Source organism: Rutidosis leptorrhynchoides, chromosome 2, assembly GCF_046630445.1.
Source record: "Rutidosis leptorrhynchoides isolate AG116_Rl617_1_P2 chromosome 2, CSIRO_AGI_Rlap_v1, whole genome shotgun sequence".
NCBI lineage: Eukaryota > Viridiplantae > Streptophyta > Magnoliopsida > Asterales > Asteraceae > Rutidosis > Rutidosis leptorrhynchoides.
In genome coordinates, this window is record NC_092334.1 from 383,637,843 (window position 1) to 383,660,188 (window position 22,346).

Sequence of the window (22,346 nt, forward strand, 5' to 3'; positions counted from 1 at the left end):
TTTTACTTTTACTACACCTTTCTACCAGCTTTGGGCATTTCTTGATTCTCAAACTGAGAAGTGAAGGCAATAGCATTTCTGGTAGATCTTTCATCTTTGGGCATTCCTCAGTTGTAAGATGTTGGGGGGAGGTGATATATTCCAGTCCCATTGAAATCGTTTCCAATTCCTTAAAACCCCCAACACGAGATAAGTTAGAGATGAGGGAAGAAGACTAGACAGCGGACAATCACTGTTCACATCATTTTCCGAAGATCCCCCATTTAAGATTATTTCAACAAGTGCAGGTGGGAAATTCTGTGGGCCCCACTCTGATATGGTTTTTTTTTAACCCTCCTACTGCTAAGTGTACCAAATTAGGGGGTCAAAGACCACGAGGAAATGAACAATCCATTCTCGGACAGTTAGTGATTGTCAGATTCGTTAACGAGGTGAGATCCGGCAATTGCTGATCAGGAAATGATTCCACACTTTGACAATCACTTATTACTAAACTGGTGAGACGAACGAAGCAATTCAATTCAAGGATGAATCTCAGATTTGGCAGTACCTAACATTGCATATGCATGATTCGCAGTACCTACGTGTACTACCACAAAATTAATAACTAGCATTAGATTTGGAAATTTCTCTTATGACTTGGTCAATTTAGGCAATGTTTCACCACAAAATCGATCAAGAGAACATTAGAAAAAAAGGAAAGGTTTAAATGGGTCGAAATTCCTTCAAAGCATAACATTAATGCAAACAATTTCCTAAACTGGTATAAGAAACTTATATTATTAGTGCCATTTTTCTATTCTTAGAGCATCTAGTCAGAATAACTTATCAACTCTTTTCATTACTACACTACAAAAAATGTTCCATTTTTTGACACTTCAATTATTTTTTAACACCTTAACATGTGAATAATTAAAAATATTTTTGACATCTATAAGTGTCACAAAGTTTTTGACACTTCAAAGCGTCAAAAAAGAATAACCCAATAACACTTAAAAGTGTCAAAAAGTTGATAGCACTTCAAAAATTTTTGACAGTAAAATTTTTGACACATATTTTTCCACGCTTCCAAGTGATACATATATGTGTCAAAAAATGTCAAGTTATTAATGTGTCACAAGTGTCAAAAATTATGGAAGTGTCAAGAAATGAAAATTATTTTGTAGTGTTATGATCAGGTAGTACATTATTAAAATGATTCATTAATCGTATACATTATGTTTTTGTGCAGCTTCTAGTTAGTTCATGTGATCATAATATTACTGATTAACAAAACAATATTAACCATATTCATGTCCAAGATACTGACATGAATTAGTATATAAAATAATAATTTGTTCGGTTGTAAGCAGAGCCAAATATAAAATGCAGAAATAGAAAACGAAGAGAAATGCACACCTTCATTGTAACTCAGTCAATGTTGATGTGGGGGATATGGGAGATGAGGGGCCAGTAGTAGTTGTGGCTTCCTCCTATTCTACCTTTAATTTTACTTTGACTACACCTTTCCTTCAGTTTTGGGCATTTATAAGTTTCCAAACTGAGAAGTGAAGGCAACAGCATTTATGGTAGATCTTTCATCTTTGGGCACCTGGAAAATGATAGATGTTGGAGGGAGGTGAGGTGTTCCAGTCCCATTGATATCGTTTCCAATTCCTTAAATTCCCACAATCTGAGAATAGTAAGAGATGATGGAAGAAGACTAGACAATTGACGACCACTCTTCACGTCATTTTCTGACTCCCCACGTAAGGTTATCTCAACAAGTGAAGGTGGGAAATTCTGTGGGCCCCATTCTGATATGGGTTTTTTTAACCCACCTACTGTTAAGGATACCAAATTGGGAGGCCAAAGCCCATGAGGAAATGAACCATCCATTCTAGGACAGTTGGTGATTGACAGATTCGTTAAAGAGGTGAGATCTGGCAATTGCTGATCAGGAAATGATTCCAGACTTTCACATGAACTTATATATAGACTGGTGAGATGAACGAAGCAATTCAATTCAAGGATGAATCTCAGATTTGGGATGCATTCTATTGCTACACGTTGAAGCAATGGCATGCCTTTGTTGTTGCTGTTGATAATGTCACTCTTGTCTTCACTTTCAATATAACAAAGTGACTTGAGCTTCTGCCCTCCTCCTTTTGACAAGGAAACATCTCTTACACCTACAATTTTCAATGTCTCAATGTTGTTAGGACATCTGCAATGCTCCATATTCTTACAAACATATATTTCTAAAATCCTAAGAGATGTGAGAAGATTACTTCCACTCTTATCATCATCACTATCATCACCCTCTCTCTCTCCAAGCCTCACCAAATTATCACAATCAATTACTTTCAAGTTTCTTAAACGCAAAAAAACTGTACTTGCCTTTGCTTCTGATTCCCACAAGTATCTTATCTCATTACAACTACATATGGTTACTTCTTCAACTGCCATGAGATGCTTACCAACACCTCTCCACACCTCATCAGTAAGACCTGAAATGCGATTTAGTTTTAACTCGGTGACCGATGAGGCTACACGAACCAAACTTGTCAACACTTTCTGATCACACTCCCTTATTTCAAGCTGTCTTAGTGATGGTAGTGCTTCGAGTGAAACTTTGACCAGAGAAGGACAGTTTTCTATAACAAGCTTCTCAAGGCACGGAAACACATCCCCACAATTGATTGACCATGACTCCCACCCCTTCATATATACAAAACTTAGAACTTTAAGTGATGTGAATGACACACCATTAGCAGTACCAGTAAACTCCGAACCCACATTATTCACCTCATCCATGCCTTCAATAAACAACTCCTCAAGTGACACTAGCTGCCCAAGTGGCGGTAAACGTGTACACTTTTTACAGCCATGTATCGATACATGTGACAATCTAACAAAAGAGGGATCCACAACCCAATTTGGAAACTCTATTCCTCCGTACGACTCTATTTTGAGCTTTTTTAAAGTATCACTATGAGGCTTCAGCTCTTCTAATACATCCTTTTCAAGCTGTTCCTTACGAGAATCATCAAACACATCACTCCATTCCACTTCTAACTCACTAATCCTCTTCTGCGAAAAGTTTGCCTCTCGTACGCCAATTGCATTTTGCACTTCATCCAACCCTGCAATAGAAAGTCCCCCACACAAGTTATTTAATTCTTTCAGCTCGGTAATTCCAAATCCGTTTTCACCTCCAATAATGATTTTGGAAAGTGTTTGCAGGATTTTTAACTTACTTATCCCTAAGGGCATCTCTTTCAAAGAGTCAGTTTCCCTGATGTCAATGTGGCGCAAATTCTTAAGATTTGAGAAGTTGCTGGGCAACTTAGATAAATATATACAGCCAAACAGAATTAGTGTCTGTAAATTATAGAGATCGCAGACATTCTCTGGTAGTTGTGTGATATGAGTTTGAGATAAATTAAGATACCTCAAGTGCCTCAAACTACCAATGGTATCTGGTACCTCACTTATCCGAAAGTTACTTAAATTAAGAACCCTTAACAATGGTAGCTTTGGAAGTAAGTCAACTAGAATCTTATTAGATAAGTAAAACTCGTCCCAAAAAAAATCGATCACCCCAACAGACGTTGCCAGGAATGTTCTCAAACTTGTAGCTCTCTTGAATGCCTTGAACCTATTATAGGCTACATATTTCTCTCGAACAAACGACATATGGCGATACTTTTCCAATGCTTCACTCCCTTTATCCATCTTCATATCATTTTCTAACCTAACAAAAAAGTCACCAGCAATTGATGTCCCCAAGTCATTTATCAAGTCATGCATCACATACAACGATCTGTTCTCATTTGGCGCATCTTGAAAAAATGACCTTGACAACAACTCTTCGAAACATTCATCACCAAAGTGTTCTTCTGTAGAGTTGTTTAGAGTCGAATGGTGCAAAAATCCTTCTGCCATCCACAACAGAACCAACTCCCTCTTATCAAATATATAGTCCTTCGGAAAAAAAGAGCAATATGCAAACAACCTCTTCAAACACGCAGAAAGATCATGGTAGCTTAATCTAAGGGCAGGAATTATCCCACTTCCATCATTTAGTCTCCATATCTCACTATTCAACAATTCCTTCCAGTAATATTCTTCCTTTTCTTTGGTCCTCAATAACCTCCCAAGTGCTATCAAAGCCAAAGGCAAGCCCCCACATTTTTTCACAAGATCTTCACCATGTGGTTTCAGCATTGGATGTAAATCAAAGTTATGTACACCTAATGCATGTAAAGCAACTAAAGATAGAGCTTCTTCATCTGACAAGTTATTCATTTGGTCTATATGATCATAGCCTAGCTTCTTGAGCAATTGCACCTTCCGTGTTGTCACGATGATCTTACTTCCACCAGCACAAGCGTGAAATGGAAGTACGAGGGTTTCCCAATCCTTGTAACTTTCACTCCATACATCATCCAACACTAATATAAAACGTTTTCCTAAAAGTTGATTTTTAAGAGCTTCTTGAAGTAGACTAAAATTTGCAAAATCCTTGTTCTCTCCGCCCATAGATTGAAAGATAGCCTTGGTTATACCAATTCTATCAAAATCATCCGAAACACAAACCCACGCCTTGAGTTCGAAGTGATTCTTCACTTGGTTGTCATTATACAAAAGTTTGGCTAGAGTTGTTTTACCAACCCCACCCATACCAACTATGGGAACAATGCTAAATTTTTCATCACATGATTCATCTCCCAATAACTTCTGGAGTAATCCCTCTTTTTCTACATTCCGTCCAATAATAGTAGATTCATCAACCAAACATGTCGTCTCAAGTTTCCTATTCATATTCTTTGGCCTATCTTGTTTCACAATAACCAAACCAAGATCATTTTTTTCCTTTTCTAAATCTTGCAACTTGTTAATGATAGTATCTAACTTGGGACTCACCCTCTCAGCTAATGTGAAATTTGTGCAACAAGTTGGAATGAGTTTTCTTACCATGCTGGTTGTGGCAACAGAATCTTGTTGGTTGAACTCATTGTGCATAGATTCGGTTGCTATATCATCGAGCACGTCATCAATATCGTAAGCCAAATGTTGGAGACTATTCAACCACTCTTTAACAGCTACATCAGTTACTTCTTTTTGAGAAGCATCATTAAAAACGTTTTGGATTTGGAACAATCTCTTCTTCAGGTTGTTGAGCTCGGATTGAATTCCTCGAGACCGAGCAATTTTCTTGAAAGCTTCAGAAGCCAACTTCTGAAGAACGGCTTTCACGAGATCATAAGCAATGATTTCAGCCATTGGACGTAATTAGTTTATGATGATGATAATGATGAGATTTTATAGTAGAGATTATAGTTTAATTAGTAGAGATGAAATTTGTGTACTGAAAGCTTGTTGTCAAGATCCTTATTTGTAAGAGTTCTGAGCCCTTTGATAAAAGAAGAAATAGGGAACAGTAAATGCTTTATTAAGGATGATTCTCACACACATTTTTTTTATCCTCACACACCAATTGAGTATTATTAGAAGAGTAAAAAGTTAAAATAGGTATGTGAGGATTAAAAAAGTATGTGTAAGAATCATCCCCTTTTATAAAGAGTTAAAAATTAATAATTAAATAAAAAACAAATAAAAAAATTAGCTTTCCACAAACATCTTTGAAGATTCAAATTCATCCAATAATTAAATGCCCAGCATTAGCAACCACAAATCACCAACTAGTCCGATCCGGCCCGCACGATGCGGCGACGGCTTTCGGACTGTGTATTCATATTTAACGTAGGGTTGTGTATTAACAGAGGGAAAACGGCTCATGTCTTAAGCGCCATTTTAGATGTCGTTGTCTTAAGCGTTTTTTAAAAGTGTTCGTTTCGAACGTAGTTTGTTTCGTTTTGTTCATAAAAAATTTTCAAGTGTAACGGTGCTGTCGGAAAAATTTAACTTACGGCGAACAGAAAGATACGGGATGTCGTTGTGTTAAGCGTTTTTTAAAAAGTGTCTGTTTCGCGTATAGTTAGTCCCGTTGGGTTCCTGAGACTTTTTCGAGTTGAACGGTGGTCTCGGAAAAATTTAATTCGCACCGAACGAGAAGATAGGACCCGTTATAAATTCGGGGGAATTAGTTTCTTTTATTTTAATGTTACACTTTCTACCTCTGAGAAAGTGTAGAGTTGAGGGAGCTATTGTATAAATTGAGCCGAATTTGAGGGACCGTGTGAACGTTTTAGTATGTAAGGATTAATTAATACAGTAATTAATAGAATAGAATAACCTTTACTGAAAGGGAACAATAAATGCTTTATTTTATTCCTTTACCGAAAGGGAATAGCATTCTCTTCTGCCTTTTTTCCTTGCATATTTTAGTTCTTTCTCAAAATCTTATCTTACTCTCATCCTCTCTCAATCGTACCAAATCACAACAGATGAACACCAACAAAACAAAAAGAAACAAAATCAAATTTCATTTAACAATTGAAAATATTAAAAATTCAGTACGAACTCTAGTATCTAATTTTCCTATCAACACTATACAGTACAGAACAAAAATCAACATTCCCAGTTTCTCTTCCTTTACCATTTCACTCTTTCTTCGTACCGTCTAAAATTCTTCTTATTGGTAAGAAAAAAAATCCAATCAGCTCGAAAAAAGGGAATCGTCAATATACATTTGATCCCTGCTTCAAGTTGAACGCAGCTTAAATGAATCGTAAAATCAACACATTCTATAGCCCACTAATTAGTCAGAGTTGAACACAATCCTATTCATTAATCTAATGGGTTTCGATTTGTCATCGAATTCAGCTGCACCTAAACTTGAAGTTTCACTAACCAACATCATGCTTTGGTCACCAATCACCTCCCCAGACTCTTCATTACCAAAATCTTGTTGGTTTTATTTTTTTGATAGAAAAATTGATATGGGTACTTTGTGAAGGATGTTATCCCACATAGGTGGGGGAGAAAGTCGGAGGTATGTGACTTGGTTATAAAAAGAGGGCTAAGTCTTCATTTCAATTTGCACCAATCAATATTTGATTATTTCTTTCTTTCTTACCCTTTTTTGAGAGTTGTATTAGTTAAATATTTTGGAGAGTGTAGTTGACTTAAGAGAGTCGTCTATCATTGTAACAATTTGTGATATAGTGTATTTCTCTCTTTGGGGGCGGTGGTTTTTCTCCTGTTTTGGAGTTTTCACGTTAAATCTTGTGTTGTGTATTGTTCTTATTTCTTTACTATTATTGTTGGGCTGGTTGGTGGGAATTAGTGAGACCGTAATTTCCCAACAACTGGTATCAGAGCGTCAGGTTTGACGGGGGTCTCGGTTATAGGAGTCGGAGTATGCTCTGTGGTTGTCACGGGAGTGGATCGTCCACATCAGAAACAAGTTCTATTGATCGTATAGGATATCTAGTTAGACAATATTTTTTCTGATTCGGAGTAAGTGGTGTCTAGAATTTGTAGTGGACCGGGTGTTGGATTTTCCAATTTAACGGATCATGTGCGCCACTCCACTACATCTGTCGGTCAGTTGAAACGTGAGCAAAATCAAAGAAAGTGTTGTTTGTAGGATACGGATACGATGTCGAAGTTCAGTCCAATGAGGTTTGATGTTGAGAAATTTGATGGGAGGATCAATTTTGGCGTATGGCAGGTTCAAGTCAAGGATGTGTTGATTCAGTCTGGTTTACACAAGGCTTTGAAGGGTAAACCCACCCTTATTCCTGGCAGTGATTCTAGCAATAAGTTCGATGAAGAAGAATGGGATGATATTGATTTGAGGGCAACAAGTGCGATTCGTTTGTGTCTTGCAAAGAACGTGCTTGCAAATGTGCACGGGCTATCAACGGCAAATGAGCTTTGAATTAAACTAGAGCAGTTGTACCATGGCAAGGGCATCTCAAATCGGTTGTGTCTTAAAGACCAATTTCATACTCTGCGTATGGATGGGGGTTGAAAGATTTCAGATCATCTAAGTATTCTTAACGGTATTGTTTCTGAACTTGAAGCTATTGGAGTTAAAAGGGATGATGAAGATAAAGCTTTGAGGTTGATATTGTAGGATTAATGTGCAAGAAACAATATATAACTATATGACCAACTTTATTTGAGCCTTCGGGGTCACACACATACCGAGACGTCAAATAATATATATATATATATATATATATATATATATATATATATATATATATATATATATATATATGATGTATATATATTACTCAAGTAACAAAATAGTAAATCGAAATTAATTCATTTACTATTTATATGAATAGTAAATGAAACGAAATTAATTAATTTACTATTTACATTAAAGCGACATGATAGAAATTATTAATTATAAGTTACATAACATACCCCTAAAGTATTTGAGAAATACGACTTTTTAAAATCAAATCAAACGAAATATGATATTACAGACAAAGAAATCGAAAACAATATATTCTTTTGATTTGCTTTTTCTACCAAACAAACAGAGTATATCATATATTCATATATATATATATATATATATATATATATATATATATATATGATCGTTGGGTTATGAGATCCGTAAGAGAGAAGAGGGGAAAAATAACATATTTGTTTTGCTTTCCTTTGATAAATCTCAACATACACATACAGAGTATTATCGATTAATGTATTAATATAATTGGATTATATTAATACGATATTTGAGTTTGGACTAGCATCCATTGACGGTCGTTTTAAAGTGTAGTGTGGACTATCCAAAGAGGCGGTCATACTTTTGATCGTAAGTTTCTCTCCGTCTCATCAATTTCTCCAAGAAAGGTATATCGTTTACTCACTTTGTGAATTACATATTTTGACAGTTATTAGTGGTGTAACTGGATCTTTGGGATCGTTAATCATGTGCATGTTTTATTAAATTTAAATATATGAATATTTAATTTTGTAAATGGTTTATAAAATAATAATTGATTATTATTTTAATTATCCACTGCGTTAATCTGACTTAAAAGTACACACGATTTTCCAACAGTGGTATCCGAGCCAGGTTGTACACCATCTTAATTGTCGCGTGATTTTCTTTAGATTTAGCTTTGTGGTGAATTGGTAAGAGTCAAAACCTTTATGGTTTTGAAAGTCAACTTTGTTGATTACCTCATAACGCACGAATAAGATCTGAAAAAAAGTCACTGTTATAAATTTTGAATTTATTTATTATGGCTTGAATAATTGTTGTTTATTTCATTCCATGGTTGTACACATGCATTGTAACCATGGACAAGCCATATGTAGGTTTTAATAATGTAGTTATTAAAAATTATGATTGCACACATAGCCCATAATGCCCCGACCTATGTATGATTGTTGTGATTGTTGATTACGACAATATTAAGTCATATTGATTATTTATTTTTTATAAGAAATGCCATTTTGAAGCCAAAGTTGTATTATATTTATTTTTCATTTTCATAGTATTGTATTTAAGTTTATTCTAAATTATAAAAGTATTAGATTAGTTATATTTTTCAATTTTAAATAAATGTAATAAGATGAAGATTAAAGATAAAGATGCAACGTGGAGTTTGACTTAGAAGATGGTGAACATGTCAAGTTGACAATGATGGCATTTGTCAAGTTTTCACTTGATTCTTGAATTAAGTGGGAGCGATATTACCCTTAGTTTGACCTCTTGATATCATGTCGGCTCATGGGATCAAGCATAGGATTTTTAGGCTAGGCTATGTGTGTGTGATGCATGGTTGTGTTTTAATTTTGCATTTATATATAATTGTTGATTAGAATATATATGCTAAACTAGTTTATAACCCGCGAATTCGCGGGGCTATTAAAAAGAATATTTTTGAAGCCGATTATAGTTGCATAATGTTCATTTATATTTACATTCAATAAACAACTTCCTTGAGAAAAAATCTGAATGTCTGAACCTGTAAGTATAGTATGTTAGAAATAAATTAATACTAATACCTCAAAGACGAATTAACATGTTAAAAATAGTTATTAAATGTAGTAGAAAAAGTTATATAACACAGTTGTCACCATGTTTACCTTGAAGACAAATGGATTGTTGTACATTCAAAGTACCTTAATTACATAACATATGATGTCTAAAGTTATGTTCCCAAACATAATGGTATTTTGCTATTGACGAATAACTATCAATGTACGATGAAACTCATCTATTAAATTTAACACTATGGGAATACTTTCAATGTCTGGGCATACAACCAGGAAACACTCTTTTTTAAAACCTATGCTAATTGGCTTTCAAACAATATAAACGATGTTGTTCCAGACTTGTCTTCAAATGCTATGACAACTCGAATCCCGAAAGGTCAAAAAACAAAAAAAAATCAACAGTATGTTTATTCGAAACTTACTTTGGATATACTAAGTTTGTCGTATTATAGTTCGAACATTCCCCAACATTTCAGAATTTGGACCAACAATCTTTCTACCGGCCATGGACCCACATTTATTGCACCCATAACCAAACCACCGCTCATCAGCCAATGTCCTTAGAATAATAGCTTTAGCAACACAAGATTTTACCTATAGTCAAATTAGAATAAGTTAGTAATTATATATGTGATAGGTTTGAGTCCATTTGACCAAGACCTTCACCCATATATTCACATAGGGACGCGACTGATCATTCAAGTATTTCAAAGAAGTGAACACTACCACATCAGACATTACAAGATAGTTAGTTGTAGGTTATTATTGAAATATGTTTTTAGTATGATTTTTCCGGAGAGGAAATGCTTTGTGAATGGATACATAACCATATGTGCCTTTGTTATTTATAGATGAGGCTGGCGTAGTTTGAAATTTTAGCGCCCTCAAAAATGGGAGAGATTTTGTAGCATATTACTAATCCATAAATTATGTTTGGGGTCATATGTATCATTATCAATTAGGCAAATTTGAATTTGTGATCTTGAAATTTGTTAGTATTAACAAATTATGCTATATTGATGATTACAACAGGAGGTTTCTTGAGTTAACTCTTATGTATCCGACCATGGTTACCCCGGAATTCAAGCGTATGGAGAGATACTTCTGGGGACTCCCTAAGTCCATCAAAGGAAACGTCACCTCATCCAAACCACCGAATGTTCCCGAAGCAATGCGCATGGCGCATACACTCATGAATCAGATTCTTATTGATGAGCCGGAGAAGGCTAAGTTTGAGGCTGGTAGTAGCGAAAAGAGAAAATGGGACAACAACCACAACAACCACAACAACAACAACAATAACAACAACAACAACAACAACAACAACAGGGGGAGAAACTACGATCAAACCCCCGCCAAGAGGCACAACAACGGTGGAAACCCTAATCCCAACAACAACACCAACACCAACCCGAACTACAAAGGAACCTTACCTCAATGCAAGCGATGTTACAAACACCACACTGGGTATTGCAATGTTGTCTGTGAGAAGTGCCAACGGGCTGGGCACATCGGGAAGGACTGCAAGGTCACTACTTTGAATGGGAAGCCAAACACCAATGGGCCGAAGAAGTGCTACGAATGCGGGCAGACGGGCCATTTCAGAAACGCATGCCCCAACTAGCGAAAAGATGGCGGACCACCCCGTGGACGAGCTTTTAATGTTAATGCAAGGGATGCACGCGATAACCCCGACTTGGTAACAGGTATATTCACAATCAACAATCTTTTAGCTTCTGTCTTGTTTGATACTGGTGCGGATAGAAGTTATGTATTGTAATGACCCGCACTTTTTCGATCATTCTATACCTGTAAGATTAATATTTACATAAATTAAACCTTACCAACATGATAAGCAATCCAAATTGTTGAGATTTATGTTTTTGAAAAGAGTTTTACACAACGTTTGACCGTCTAGTTTGACCGATGATATCACGAACTATATAACATATGATAATTATACGTTTGTGTATATATATGTATATATACATATTTAATATGATCTAAGAATGTTTTAATATCTCATTTTGTATTAATAACAATAAGTTATATGTATATTTTGAAACTACTAACTTAAGTTTTCAAAACGATAACCATATGCAACGTTATTTGACTTAAATACTTATGACCTATAATGTTTATACATATATCGTATAAGTAATGAATTTAATCACTTTTAAGAACTTAAATACATAAAACCATATAAGTGTATTCACAAAATATAGCTATATTTGAATCCTCATTCCATTTTTCACAAAATTTCTATACGTATATCTAGAGTATATGTACTCGTATCATACGCAGCTTCTAGATGTATTTACTATTGGTATATACCAATAAAAATCTGCTCCTTAGCAGCCTTAAATGATTAAGAAATATGTGGAACCAACCATTTGTCAAGTAGCATGAATTATTTAGCAAGAAAACAAAGTTAGGTATCTTTTTTTTCCTTTATAACCTAAAAACGTTTTTATGCATGCACACCATTTCTTCACCCCATTTTCTCATACTTACACTTCCATTTCTCTCTCAAAATACTCTTAACTTCATACTTGATCATCTCCAAGCATTTTCTCCATCATTTAGCTTCAAAAACAACACTTAAATCTCATAAGAAAACCTTACAAAAACACTTCAAGAAATCCTTCCAAGAACACAAACTTACTTCCAATCTTTCATCCAATTCCATCACCCTTTTGGTTCTAGGTTCTTACTCCTCTTTTACAGAAACCTTGTCCAAGGAACTTGAGGTAGTATCTATGTTCATAACCTTATTCGATTCATATATATATAGCTATCATATTTTGTGGTATACAATTTTAACAACAAGAACATAGTTTGAATGTTTTCAAACTTGTTTGCAAACTAAATAGATCCTTCTAACTTAACTTTTAAAATACTTCAAGACCTGTAATATAACTTAAATATATGCTAATTTAACAAGGTATAACTTGGTTTTTCAAAGAACACCTTAAAAACTGTTTTTACGACGTCGGAGTGTAACCGGGGGCTGTTTTGGGTTGGATAATTAAAAACCATCTTAAACTTTGAATTGAAGGTTTATGTTCTGGAAAAATGGTTTTTACTATGAATATGGTAACACATAAAAATTTCATGAGTTAATTCAAAGTATAAGTATTTTTAGAAAAATAATCATTTAAGGTTGCCTACATAAAGGAAAAGGTTTAACTTCATAAGTTTCACTAAAGTTTCACCTATGCCGTGTGATTTTGAATACAAACTAAGATATTTACAGTTCATAGTCTTAAAGAGGAACTCGATCCAAGGAGATGGCAAGTTGAATCAACGAAAACGGAGTTGTAACGAAGAAACTATGACCGAAACAAAATTGGCTATCCAAGACTAGTTTAACTTCGGGATTAATTGGAGAAAATTAAAATAAATCACATCTTTTTAAGATAACATGATATTTTATATATATGTACTCATAATTCAATTTTATATGGTTCAGGATCACCCGTAAACAACACGAGAAGATTAATCATAAGATCCCATGTTTGTACGCAACACGTCATTTGACAACACCGGTACTTTATGTACGCAACACGTCATTTGACAACACCGGTACCGTGGGTCAAGATTAATCTCGACCAATACATATACGTTGGGGGTTTTATTTATTTCGTTGGGGGTTTATTAAACATCTAAATATGAACCATTAAAATTGAATTACTAACAACGAACTGCTAACTACGGACTAAGGAATTATAAAAAGTATTAAAAGTATAACAAGTATATATATGTGACGTTGTTTAAAAAGAAAAGGTATTGATATATTATATATGGATAGGTTCGTGATATCAACCGGGAGACCAAGTCAAAATATATATATATCTTCAAGACGAAAGTGAGTATATAGTCCCACTTTTAAACTCTAAATATTTCGGGATGAGAATACATGTATTTTATGTTTTACGTTATGGACACAAGTAACTGAAAAATATATTCTACGTTGAGTTGTACCACTGGCATACTTCCATGTAGCTTGGTAACTAATATTTACAGCGGTATTGTAAACGCGAATCCTGTTGATAGATCTATCGGGCTTGACAACCCCAACCGGACTGGACGACCAGTATTCAACGGTTGCACAGTACTTCGTTTCGTGACTACACTTGGTACAGTGTAGTAAGATTTCATATTAAAGGGAATATGCGACGTGATTAATTGTTAAGTATGGTTACCAAGTGCTCAACCACTTAGAATATTTTTATTAAACTGTTTATATACGAAATCTTGTGGTCTATATATATATTGCTGCCGGCACTAAACCTATATCTCACCAAATTTATGTTGACGTTTTAAACATGTTTATTCTCAGGTGATAATTAGAAGTTTCCGCTGCATTATGTTGAATTTGAGCAGGATCTTGCGTACGCATATTTGTGTCAAAAATAAGACTGCATATCCAAGAACTTGTGTTGTAAAATATGCTAGAAATCGTGTTGTTATCATCATTTGTAAAGTTTGTAAGTCGAAGATTATCGCTAAACGATAATCATCTTTATTTCGTCCAAAGCTTGTATCAAAAATAAGAATCATGGTTTGTAATGTATAATATATACAGTTTTTCTTTTAAAAATGTCGCATATAGAGGTCAATACCTCGCAATGAAATCATACGTTATCTAACACGTTCTTATGGTTAAGGACGGGTTATGACATGTATGTAGATATTTTTGCGATAAGATTAATTGGTCATTAGTCCCGTTAAAAGAAAGTATGCTTGTCGAGGTCGCAAATGGAAAACTTGAAAAGGTTGACCATATTAGTCGTGGAGCTATTATCAACATAGCTGGTGCAGATTTCGAAATTGATTTGATACCTATCAAACTGGGAAGTTTTGACGTGATCGTCGGTATGGATTGGTTGAGCAAGATAAAGGCCGATATAATCTGCGGAGATAAAGCACTTCGCATACCACAAGGAGATGGCGAACCACTGGTTATCTATGGAGAGAGATGTACCTCGAAGTTGAACCTCATTAGTTGCGTGAAAGCGCAAAAGATTATGAAGAAGGGACGTTTTGCTGTCCTAGCACATGTGAAAGCGGTAGAAACTGAGGTGAAGAGCGTGAATGACGTTCGAATTGTGAACGAATTTTCTGATGTCTTCCCAGAGAAATTGCCTGGATTACCGCCGCAGAGAGCAGTAGAGTTTCAGATTGACTTAGTGCCAGGAGCTGCACCTGTAGCTCGCGCACCTTATAGTCTCGCACCTTCCGAGATGCAAGAATTACAGAGTCAACTACAAGAGCTGTTAGACCGTGGATTTATCCAACCAAGTTTCTCGCCTTGGGGCGCACCTGTGTTGTTTGTGAAGAAGAAGGATGGATCCTTCCGTATGTGTATCGACTACCGTGAACTCAACAAATTGACTATCAAGAATCGGTATCCTCTTCCACGAATTGACGATCTTTTTGATCAACTACAAGGATCGAGCGTTTATTCAAAGATCGATTTGCGATCCGGATATCACCAGCTGAGGGTGAAGGAAAGTGACGTGATGAAAACTGCATTCAAGACCCGTTATGGTCATTATGAGTTTCTCGTGATGCCATTCGGTTTGACAAATGCACCTGCCGTGTTCATGGACCTCATGAATCGTGTCTGCAAGCCTTACTTGGACAAGTTTGTTATCGTCTTCATAGATGATATCCTCATCTACTCTAAGAGCGAAGAAGAACATGAGCAACACCTCCGATTAGTGCTTGAACTCTTAAGACAAGAGCAACTTTACGCCAAATTCTCCAAGTGTGAATTTTGATTAAAGGAAGTACAATTTTTGGGTCATGTTGTAAGCGATCAGGGTATCAAAGTTGATCCCGCCAAGATTGAAGCCATCAGCAAGTGGGAGACCCCCACTACTCCGTCGCATATTCGCCAATTCCTAGGTCTTGCCGGTTATTACCGAAGATTCATCGAAGGATTTTCTCTGATTGCGCGTCCTTTGACCGCACTGACTCACAAGGGCAAGAAGTTCATTTGGGAACCCGCACACGAATCAACATTTCAAACTTTGAAGAAGAAGTTAACCACCGCACCTATCCTATCACTTCCTGAAGGCAGTGACGACTTTGTTGTTTATTGTGATGCATCGAAGAGTGGTTTTTGTTGTGTACTGATGCAGCGATCAAAGGTTATTGCCTATGCCTCCCGCCAATTGAAGATTCACGAGCGAAACTACACTACACATGATCTTGAACTTGGAGCCGTTGTCTTTGCGCTTAAATTGTGGAGACACTATTTGTATGGAACTAAGAGCACTATTTTCATCGATCACAAGAGTCTCCAGCACATCTTTGATCAGAAGCAACTGAATATGATACAGCGTCGATGGATCGAGACGCTCAACGACTACGATTGTGAACTCCGTTATCACCCTGGCAAGGCCAATGTTGTAGCTGACGCTTTAAGCCGAAAGGAGAGGACGGCACCTCTTCGTGTTAGGGCTCTGAACATCACCATCCATTCGAACCTCAACAGCCAGATCAGAGTAGCCCAAGATGAGGCTCTCAAGGAGGAGAACATATCTCATAAACATTTGAACATACTTGTCTCTCGATTCGAGGTTAGGGAGTCTGGACTCCGATGTTATGCCGGAAGAATTTGGGTACCTTATTATGGAGATCTACGAAACCTGATACTTGATGAAGCACACAAATCGAGATATTCAATTCATCCTGGAGCGGGCAAAATGTACCACGACCTTAAAGAACAGTATTGGTGGCCGAATCTTAAGAAGGACGTTGCGACTTATGTTGGTAAGTGTTTGACTTGCTCGAAGGTTAAAGCCGAGCATCAGAGACCTTCTGGTTTACTTCAACAACCAGAAATCCCACAATGGAAGTGGGAACGGATAACAATGGATTTCATCACCAAGCTACCAAAGACGGTGGGCGGATACGATACTATTTGGGTTGTTGTTGATCGCCTTACCAAATCTGCACACTTTCTAGCGATGAAGGAAACTGATACAATGGAGAGACTTGCTCAGTTATACATAAAAGAGGTTGTATCTCGTCATGGTGTACCTTTATCGATCATCTCAGATCGCGATCCCCGTTTTGCTTCTAGATTTTGGTGTTCTTTGCAAGAAGCCATGGGAACTCGTCTTGACATGAGTACTGCTTATCACCCTCAGACTGACGGGCAAAGTGAGCGAACGATTCAGACCTTGGAAGATGATGTCTGTTTTAGGGGTGGTGAAACGGTTATTAGTTTTATATTATTTACTACAGGAAATTACCTAAAATTAAGCTAAAACACACTAGGCAAGTATACCTATCGTATGGTAATATAGCTAAGGTAAAGTCCGGGAGGTCGATCCGTGGACACTTTTATTAGGTGCTTTACTAGGTTATCTAGTTAAATTAAGTAACTAAGTTAGATTTAGTAATATATAGTAATTTTAGTAACTTTGGGGGATTTACCGTTTAACGACCGGTTTGTCTTTTTTGGCTTTTCTTTTTAATATTAATCAACAAGACAGTAAAATTAAACTAGATTGTAGCAATAAAGTAAATAAAAATTACCGAGGTGAATAAAAATTACTTTAACTAAACGAGATGAAAATACAATAAAAAGAGTATTATGCTTATTTAACTTCCGTAGTTACGATGTTTGACTTTTACTTTTTACTTTTTACCCTGAGTCAATTTTCCTTTGTACCCGTAGAATATTTAATATGTCCACCTGGAGTTGTCCAGCGCAGTCCTATAATTACAAGAATCAAATGCGAGTGTCCTCGTCATTTTATCTTGTAACAACAGTTAAATATTCTAACTAATTACTATTTAGATGGTTTGACGCGGTTGTCACGTATGTCAATAATTACACCAGTTGTCACTGTATGTAACCCACCTTAATTTTAACTAGTCTTTTAACCATTAATCCATTCACGTGTCCGTTTCAATGAATAATTTACCATATATATAAATAACTCGTCTTCCGTGTCCGGTCAACGTATGTGATTATTTATGCATATAGTAAATTATAAGTAGTGATAATTTAACAAGTTGTCACTTAATTATTTTACCATACCCATTAATAGTTAAAACCCCAATCTTCCTTAAGGTCGTTCTTTATCTAAATATTAACCGTTGTACAAATTAAATTAACTCATTTCATATTTTTAGTCAAACATCATAACTACTTAAGTTAAATAAGCATAATAACAAATTAGCTACTAAACATGGTAGAAAAAGAAATAACACTTACACAAAAGTTCTTAGCTTCCATTAATTCAATGCGGTAGAAAACTTCAAATTCAACACCCGTACAAATTGATATTACAGTACACAATCTGAAACTTGGTAAAATATAATATAAATCGTATGTGTGTATGAGAGAATATTAGTCAACTTTTTTTTCAACTCTTGGAACTTGTTGTGTGTGACCCTCCTTTTGTAACTGACAGTAGCCTTCTTTATATATGTGTCCATTTGAAAATACCTCCTCCCAACTTGCTAGTCACCTTGTATATTTTTTATTCTTTGTTGAATTGTGACTAGGTGTGATTGTCTGTATCTATATCTTCTCGATCTCTAGCCATCATCATGGACCCACCTTTTCACAAATTGTGTATTGTTGTTTCTCCATCATGTGTGTTAGTTGTATCATCTTTTGAATTATTTAACCATCAAATCCATACATTTACCTAACCTTTTAATATATAATAATCATAATGCACAAGAATGTTAGGCACACTCAGAAAAGCTTATGTCGACATTCACCTCAAGTTAGTGAGGTTTTTAAATTCAGGACTTCTAACTTTACTTGGCTTGGCTTTGTTGCTTGTACTTCTCGTTTCTTGACATATCTTCATTTTCGCACTCCGTCTTCACTTTTATTTATTTGTACAATTACAATGGAAATATAATACAATTACATATGAAAACCTATTATTTAGGAGAGATATTGCGACTAAATATATGTTCATTTTGCGCAATATCAAAATCCCCACACTTGAACATTGCTTGTCCTCAAGCAATACAGAATTAAAAATACTCCGAAATAATAGGAAATCACACTTCACACGATTTATTCTTTTATTTTTCACACTCTATTTCACACTATATACAATGATGATGATTTCTTTTTCACGCCACGATACAAATTCCGTCAATTCAATTCTTAACAACTAACAAGTTCCAAGTTAATGAAACTTAAGGGTCGTAGTTAAAGCCCTACGTGACTTAGAAAAATTTGGATCCTTAGGGAAAGTAGGAACCTGATGAAAAAGTTTTGTGTTTTGAAAATGCATGCTAGTTTTTATACTAGACACGTTTTCCGGATTAACCCATCACCGGTGTAAGTTTTCATAAACATTTTTGTGGGTTGTGGGTTTCATATTTTCTTTTGATTTTAAGCTAAAAACTTCCGGTTTTGTGTACCCACTTGCTATCCCTGTGTTTGGAAAGCACACATCCAGTTTACTTGTTCCGTATATTACCTTACGGCAAACTACCGTCCGGTTGTAAAGGAGAGCGATGAACAAGAAACTGTTAAGGCGATGTCTTTTAAGACATTGCATAAAATCATGGTCAATATCGTGTCGGATGCAATTACTATCCTTGGTAGGAGAAATAGTAAAGATCACCCTAGAAGTTTTCGGTCTGGCACAAGGTCCTGTCTCTGACCATGCTATGCAACCACCGTTCATACGGTTGACACCCGATTTGGTTCAGGTGACCTAGTGAATTTCGGTAAATTCCTAGGATTTTACGTTCAACAGTAATGAACGTACTGAAAATAAGTTCTTTGAAAACAAATCGGTTTTTATTTTTCAAAACATTTTCTCGGTCAAGTTCGAGTATAGATATCATCGAATTCCATGAGTTTGTAATTCTCAATCTTTAAGGTCAATCTCTAGGATTGAGTAATATCAGGCTTAAATGCTGATTTTTAATCTTTAAGGAGATTATCCTTTCTGGGGATCTGGTTCATCAGTCTTATCCAGCTGATTTGCAAGGCGTCCTCCCCATTTTACGAGACAGATCCTCTCATGGATAGGATAAGTCTGACCACTTGGCGACCCTGTTTGATGCTGAGGTCCGTGGATTTCCAGCTGATTTTCGAGAAAACTTTACAAGGTTTTTCGTAGACTCTACGGCCGGTCTGGACGACAACTTCTTGACCTAAATCAAGAAGCGCGTTTCTTTTTCGGAAGACTTTACTTCCTCTAAGGATGGAATTGATTCATCCTGAAGACCTCGTGTATTAAAAGATTAATGTTTTTCTTAAGGAAAATAAGATTTTATGAACACATTTTGATCTTTTAAAAACATTTTGTACGAAGGGTCAGTTGGGTGCAACACTATCCCTTATAGTGTAGATCGCCCTTTTAGTTCTCCAATTGGCCCATGTCTCGATTTCAATCACTGTTCTTTATGGATTACAACAAAAGTACCTGCAAAACTTCGCACAAACATGTGATATGCAGTTTTAAACAAATAGATTGGTAAATCTCCCCACACTTGGCTTTTTCTTTGCCTTTTTATTCTCCTCTATTCTATTAAATAAATTCAACATTTGTGTTGTTTCTCAATTTATGTCCTTTTTAGGTGACGATAGTTTCAGTAAATTTTACTTAATTTTACCGTCCATAAATATATATAAACATGATTTGAATTTATTTAGCTAGATTTTTTTTTCTTTCAATTTTTCACAAAATTTAAAGAATAAGCCAAGTGTATAAACCGAGAGAATTATAACCCCTCCCCACACTTGAGATCATGCAATGCCCTCATTTGCAATGAAATCAGACAAAAATTGGAATTCACGAGGGCAAATAGTATAGAAAGGGAGTTAAAACCTCTTAGAGCCAGAAAGCCCTAACTTGCGCTGTTTTGTGTTGAATTGTTCTTTATTACCAATTTATCGTCTCTTGTTCACATGTTTCGTAAAAAATTGGTTACTTTTGCTGAACTTACTGTCAGTCTATGCCTTGTTTTACCTATTTTCACACAACAAACAAAACAAACAAACATGCACACAAAGATACACATATTTTTTTTATTTATTATTTTTTTTATATACTTTAAATTAATAAGGATAAAATAACGATAAAAAAATTCTCGCCCCACCCTTGGGTAAAGTAATTTCAGTGTAAACACCTAATCCTTAACTCGCGACCAATTTATAGCAAACGTCATTTTAAAGTTATTAATTAAAAGTAAATTTTTATCCCACTTAAGTCAAATTATCTTTAATAATAATAACAAAATTTTCCGTTCTAGCGTGATTTCAGCAGAAACTTAATTTCACTCATGAATATTTTGAAATCGTTATATTAAGTATTTGACTTAAGATATTTATATCTTCTCAATAAATGATATTCCCTAATTCAAAATTTAAACTTTTGTTTGATAACAGTAATTTCAGTTTTAGGTACCTAATTTTACCGACTTCCAATCTAAACACTTAAATTAGAAGATTTATCGCTTGAAAGCCGAAGATTAAATGCATTTAAACAAACAAACAAATTTAAAATACAAATACATTATTCTTTACAAACAATCATACATGTTTGTCACACAATAGCACACTAAAATAAATCACACAACAAACTATTACACTCGCACACTTGCACACTCGCACACTCGTGAGAATTTCAGAATCTCACAGAATTATCATCTTGAAAACGACCTGAGCGAATTGCTTCGAAAGCGAGTCGACCAAGTTGATTTTCCATAGCTTCATATGCGTACCCTCTCGGGTTTAGTAATTTTTCTTGGAAACACTTGACTGGCCCTTCTCGACATAAAGTTACAAACTCGGAATTAGAATAAGTTTGATTCTTGAAGCATTTCCCTTCGTGGGACCATTTTCCGCACTTGTAACATTTCCCGAGTTGTTTTGCCCTTCGTTTTGTAGCAGATTTAGATGTACCTTGTGCGAAATTTAGTTTGTTAAGTTCTGCCCTTTTCTCTTTTCTAATAGCAGTCATTTTCTCCCTGATCTCCAACACCATATCAATTGGTAAGGTGTAGATCAGTGCGTATGTGAGAAGAGAATGATTTTGATCGATTGAAGTGCGCGACTTATGCATCTGAAAACAAATAGAAACAAAAATAAAAAACACGAAAGAAAAATAAAAATTTAGAATGGGGGGAGAAGACTAGTTCTTTAGGGTCTGCTAGGGAAAGACCAATCAGATTCCATTCTTGAAAAACTAAACAAGAACAGAATATCAAACACGAGATCTTTCTCTCTCTTGGAACATTCGACTCTCCCCACACTTAGTTAGCTGTGGTGTCGAACTTATGATTAAGATCATTATCAAACTCTCGTGGTCCATCAAAATAGTGTTTCAGTCTGTGTCCATTTACTTTGAATGGTTTATCATTTGAGTCCACTAATTCGACCGTTCCATAAGGTAAAACTCTTGTAATTATGAACGGTC

At 35.5% G+C, this 22,346-nt stretch overlaps 2 protein-coding genes across 5 annotated transcripts in view; both read right to left on the reverse strand.

Moving 5' to 3' along the window:
• Positions 1 to 22,346, reverse strand: part of LOC139894461 (uncharacterized) — a 59,274-nt gene that overhangs the window by 1,800 nt on the left and 35,128 nt on the right. The window contains exon 1 of one of the 4 annotated variants that reach the window (XR_011775001.1): positions 10,344 to 10,548. The exons of the other annotated variants lie outside the window; for them this stretch is intronic. The gene's annotated coding sequence lies outside the window, so the exon portion shown is untranslated. Of the gene's footprint in view, positions 1 to 10,343; positions 10,549 to 22,346 lie in introns of those variants that run through there. 4 annotated transcript variants of the gene reach the window in all.
• LOC139894460 (putative disease resistance RPP13-like protein 1) lies at positions 148 to 5,430 on the reverse strand. Its single transcript, XM_071877770.1, has 2 exons — positions 1,399 to 5,430; positions 148 to 589 (listed from the first exon to the last, which is right to left on the reverse strand). Exon 1 carries the CDS (start codon positions 5,266 to 5,268, stop codon positions 1,564 to 1,566), a length of 3,705 nt encoding a protein of 1,234 aa, XP_071733871.1. The 5' UTR covers positions 5,269 to 5,430; the 3' UTR covers positions 148 to 589; positions 1,399 to 1,563.

Bases quoted from the DNA above. Each gene is read 5' to 3' on its own strand.
- LOC139894460 (XM_071877770.1), bottom strand. From the start codon at position 5,268: ATGGCTGAAATCATTGCTTATGATCTCGTGAAAGCCGTTCTTCAGAAG.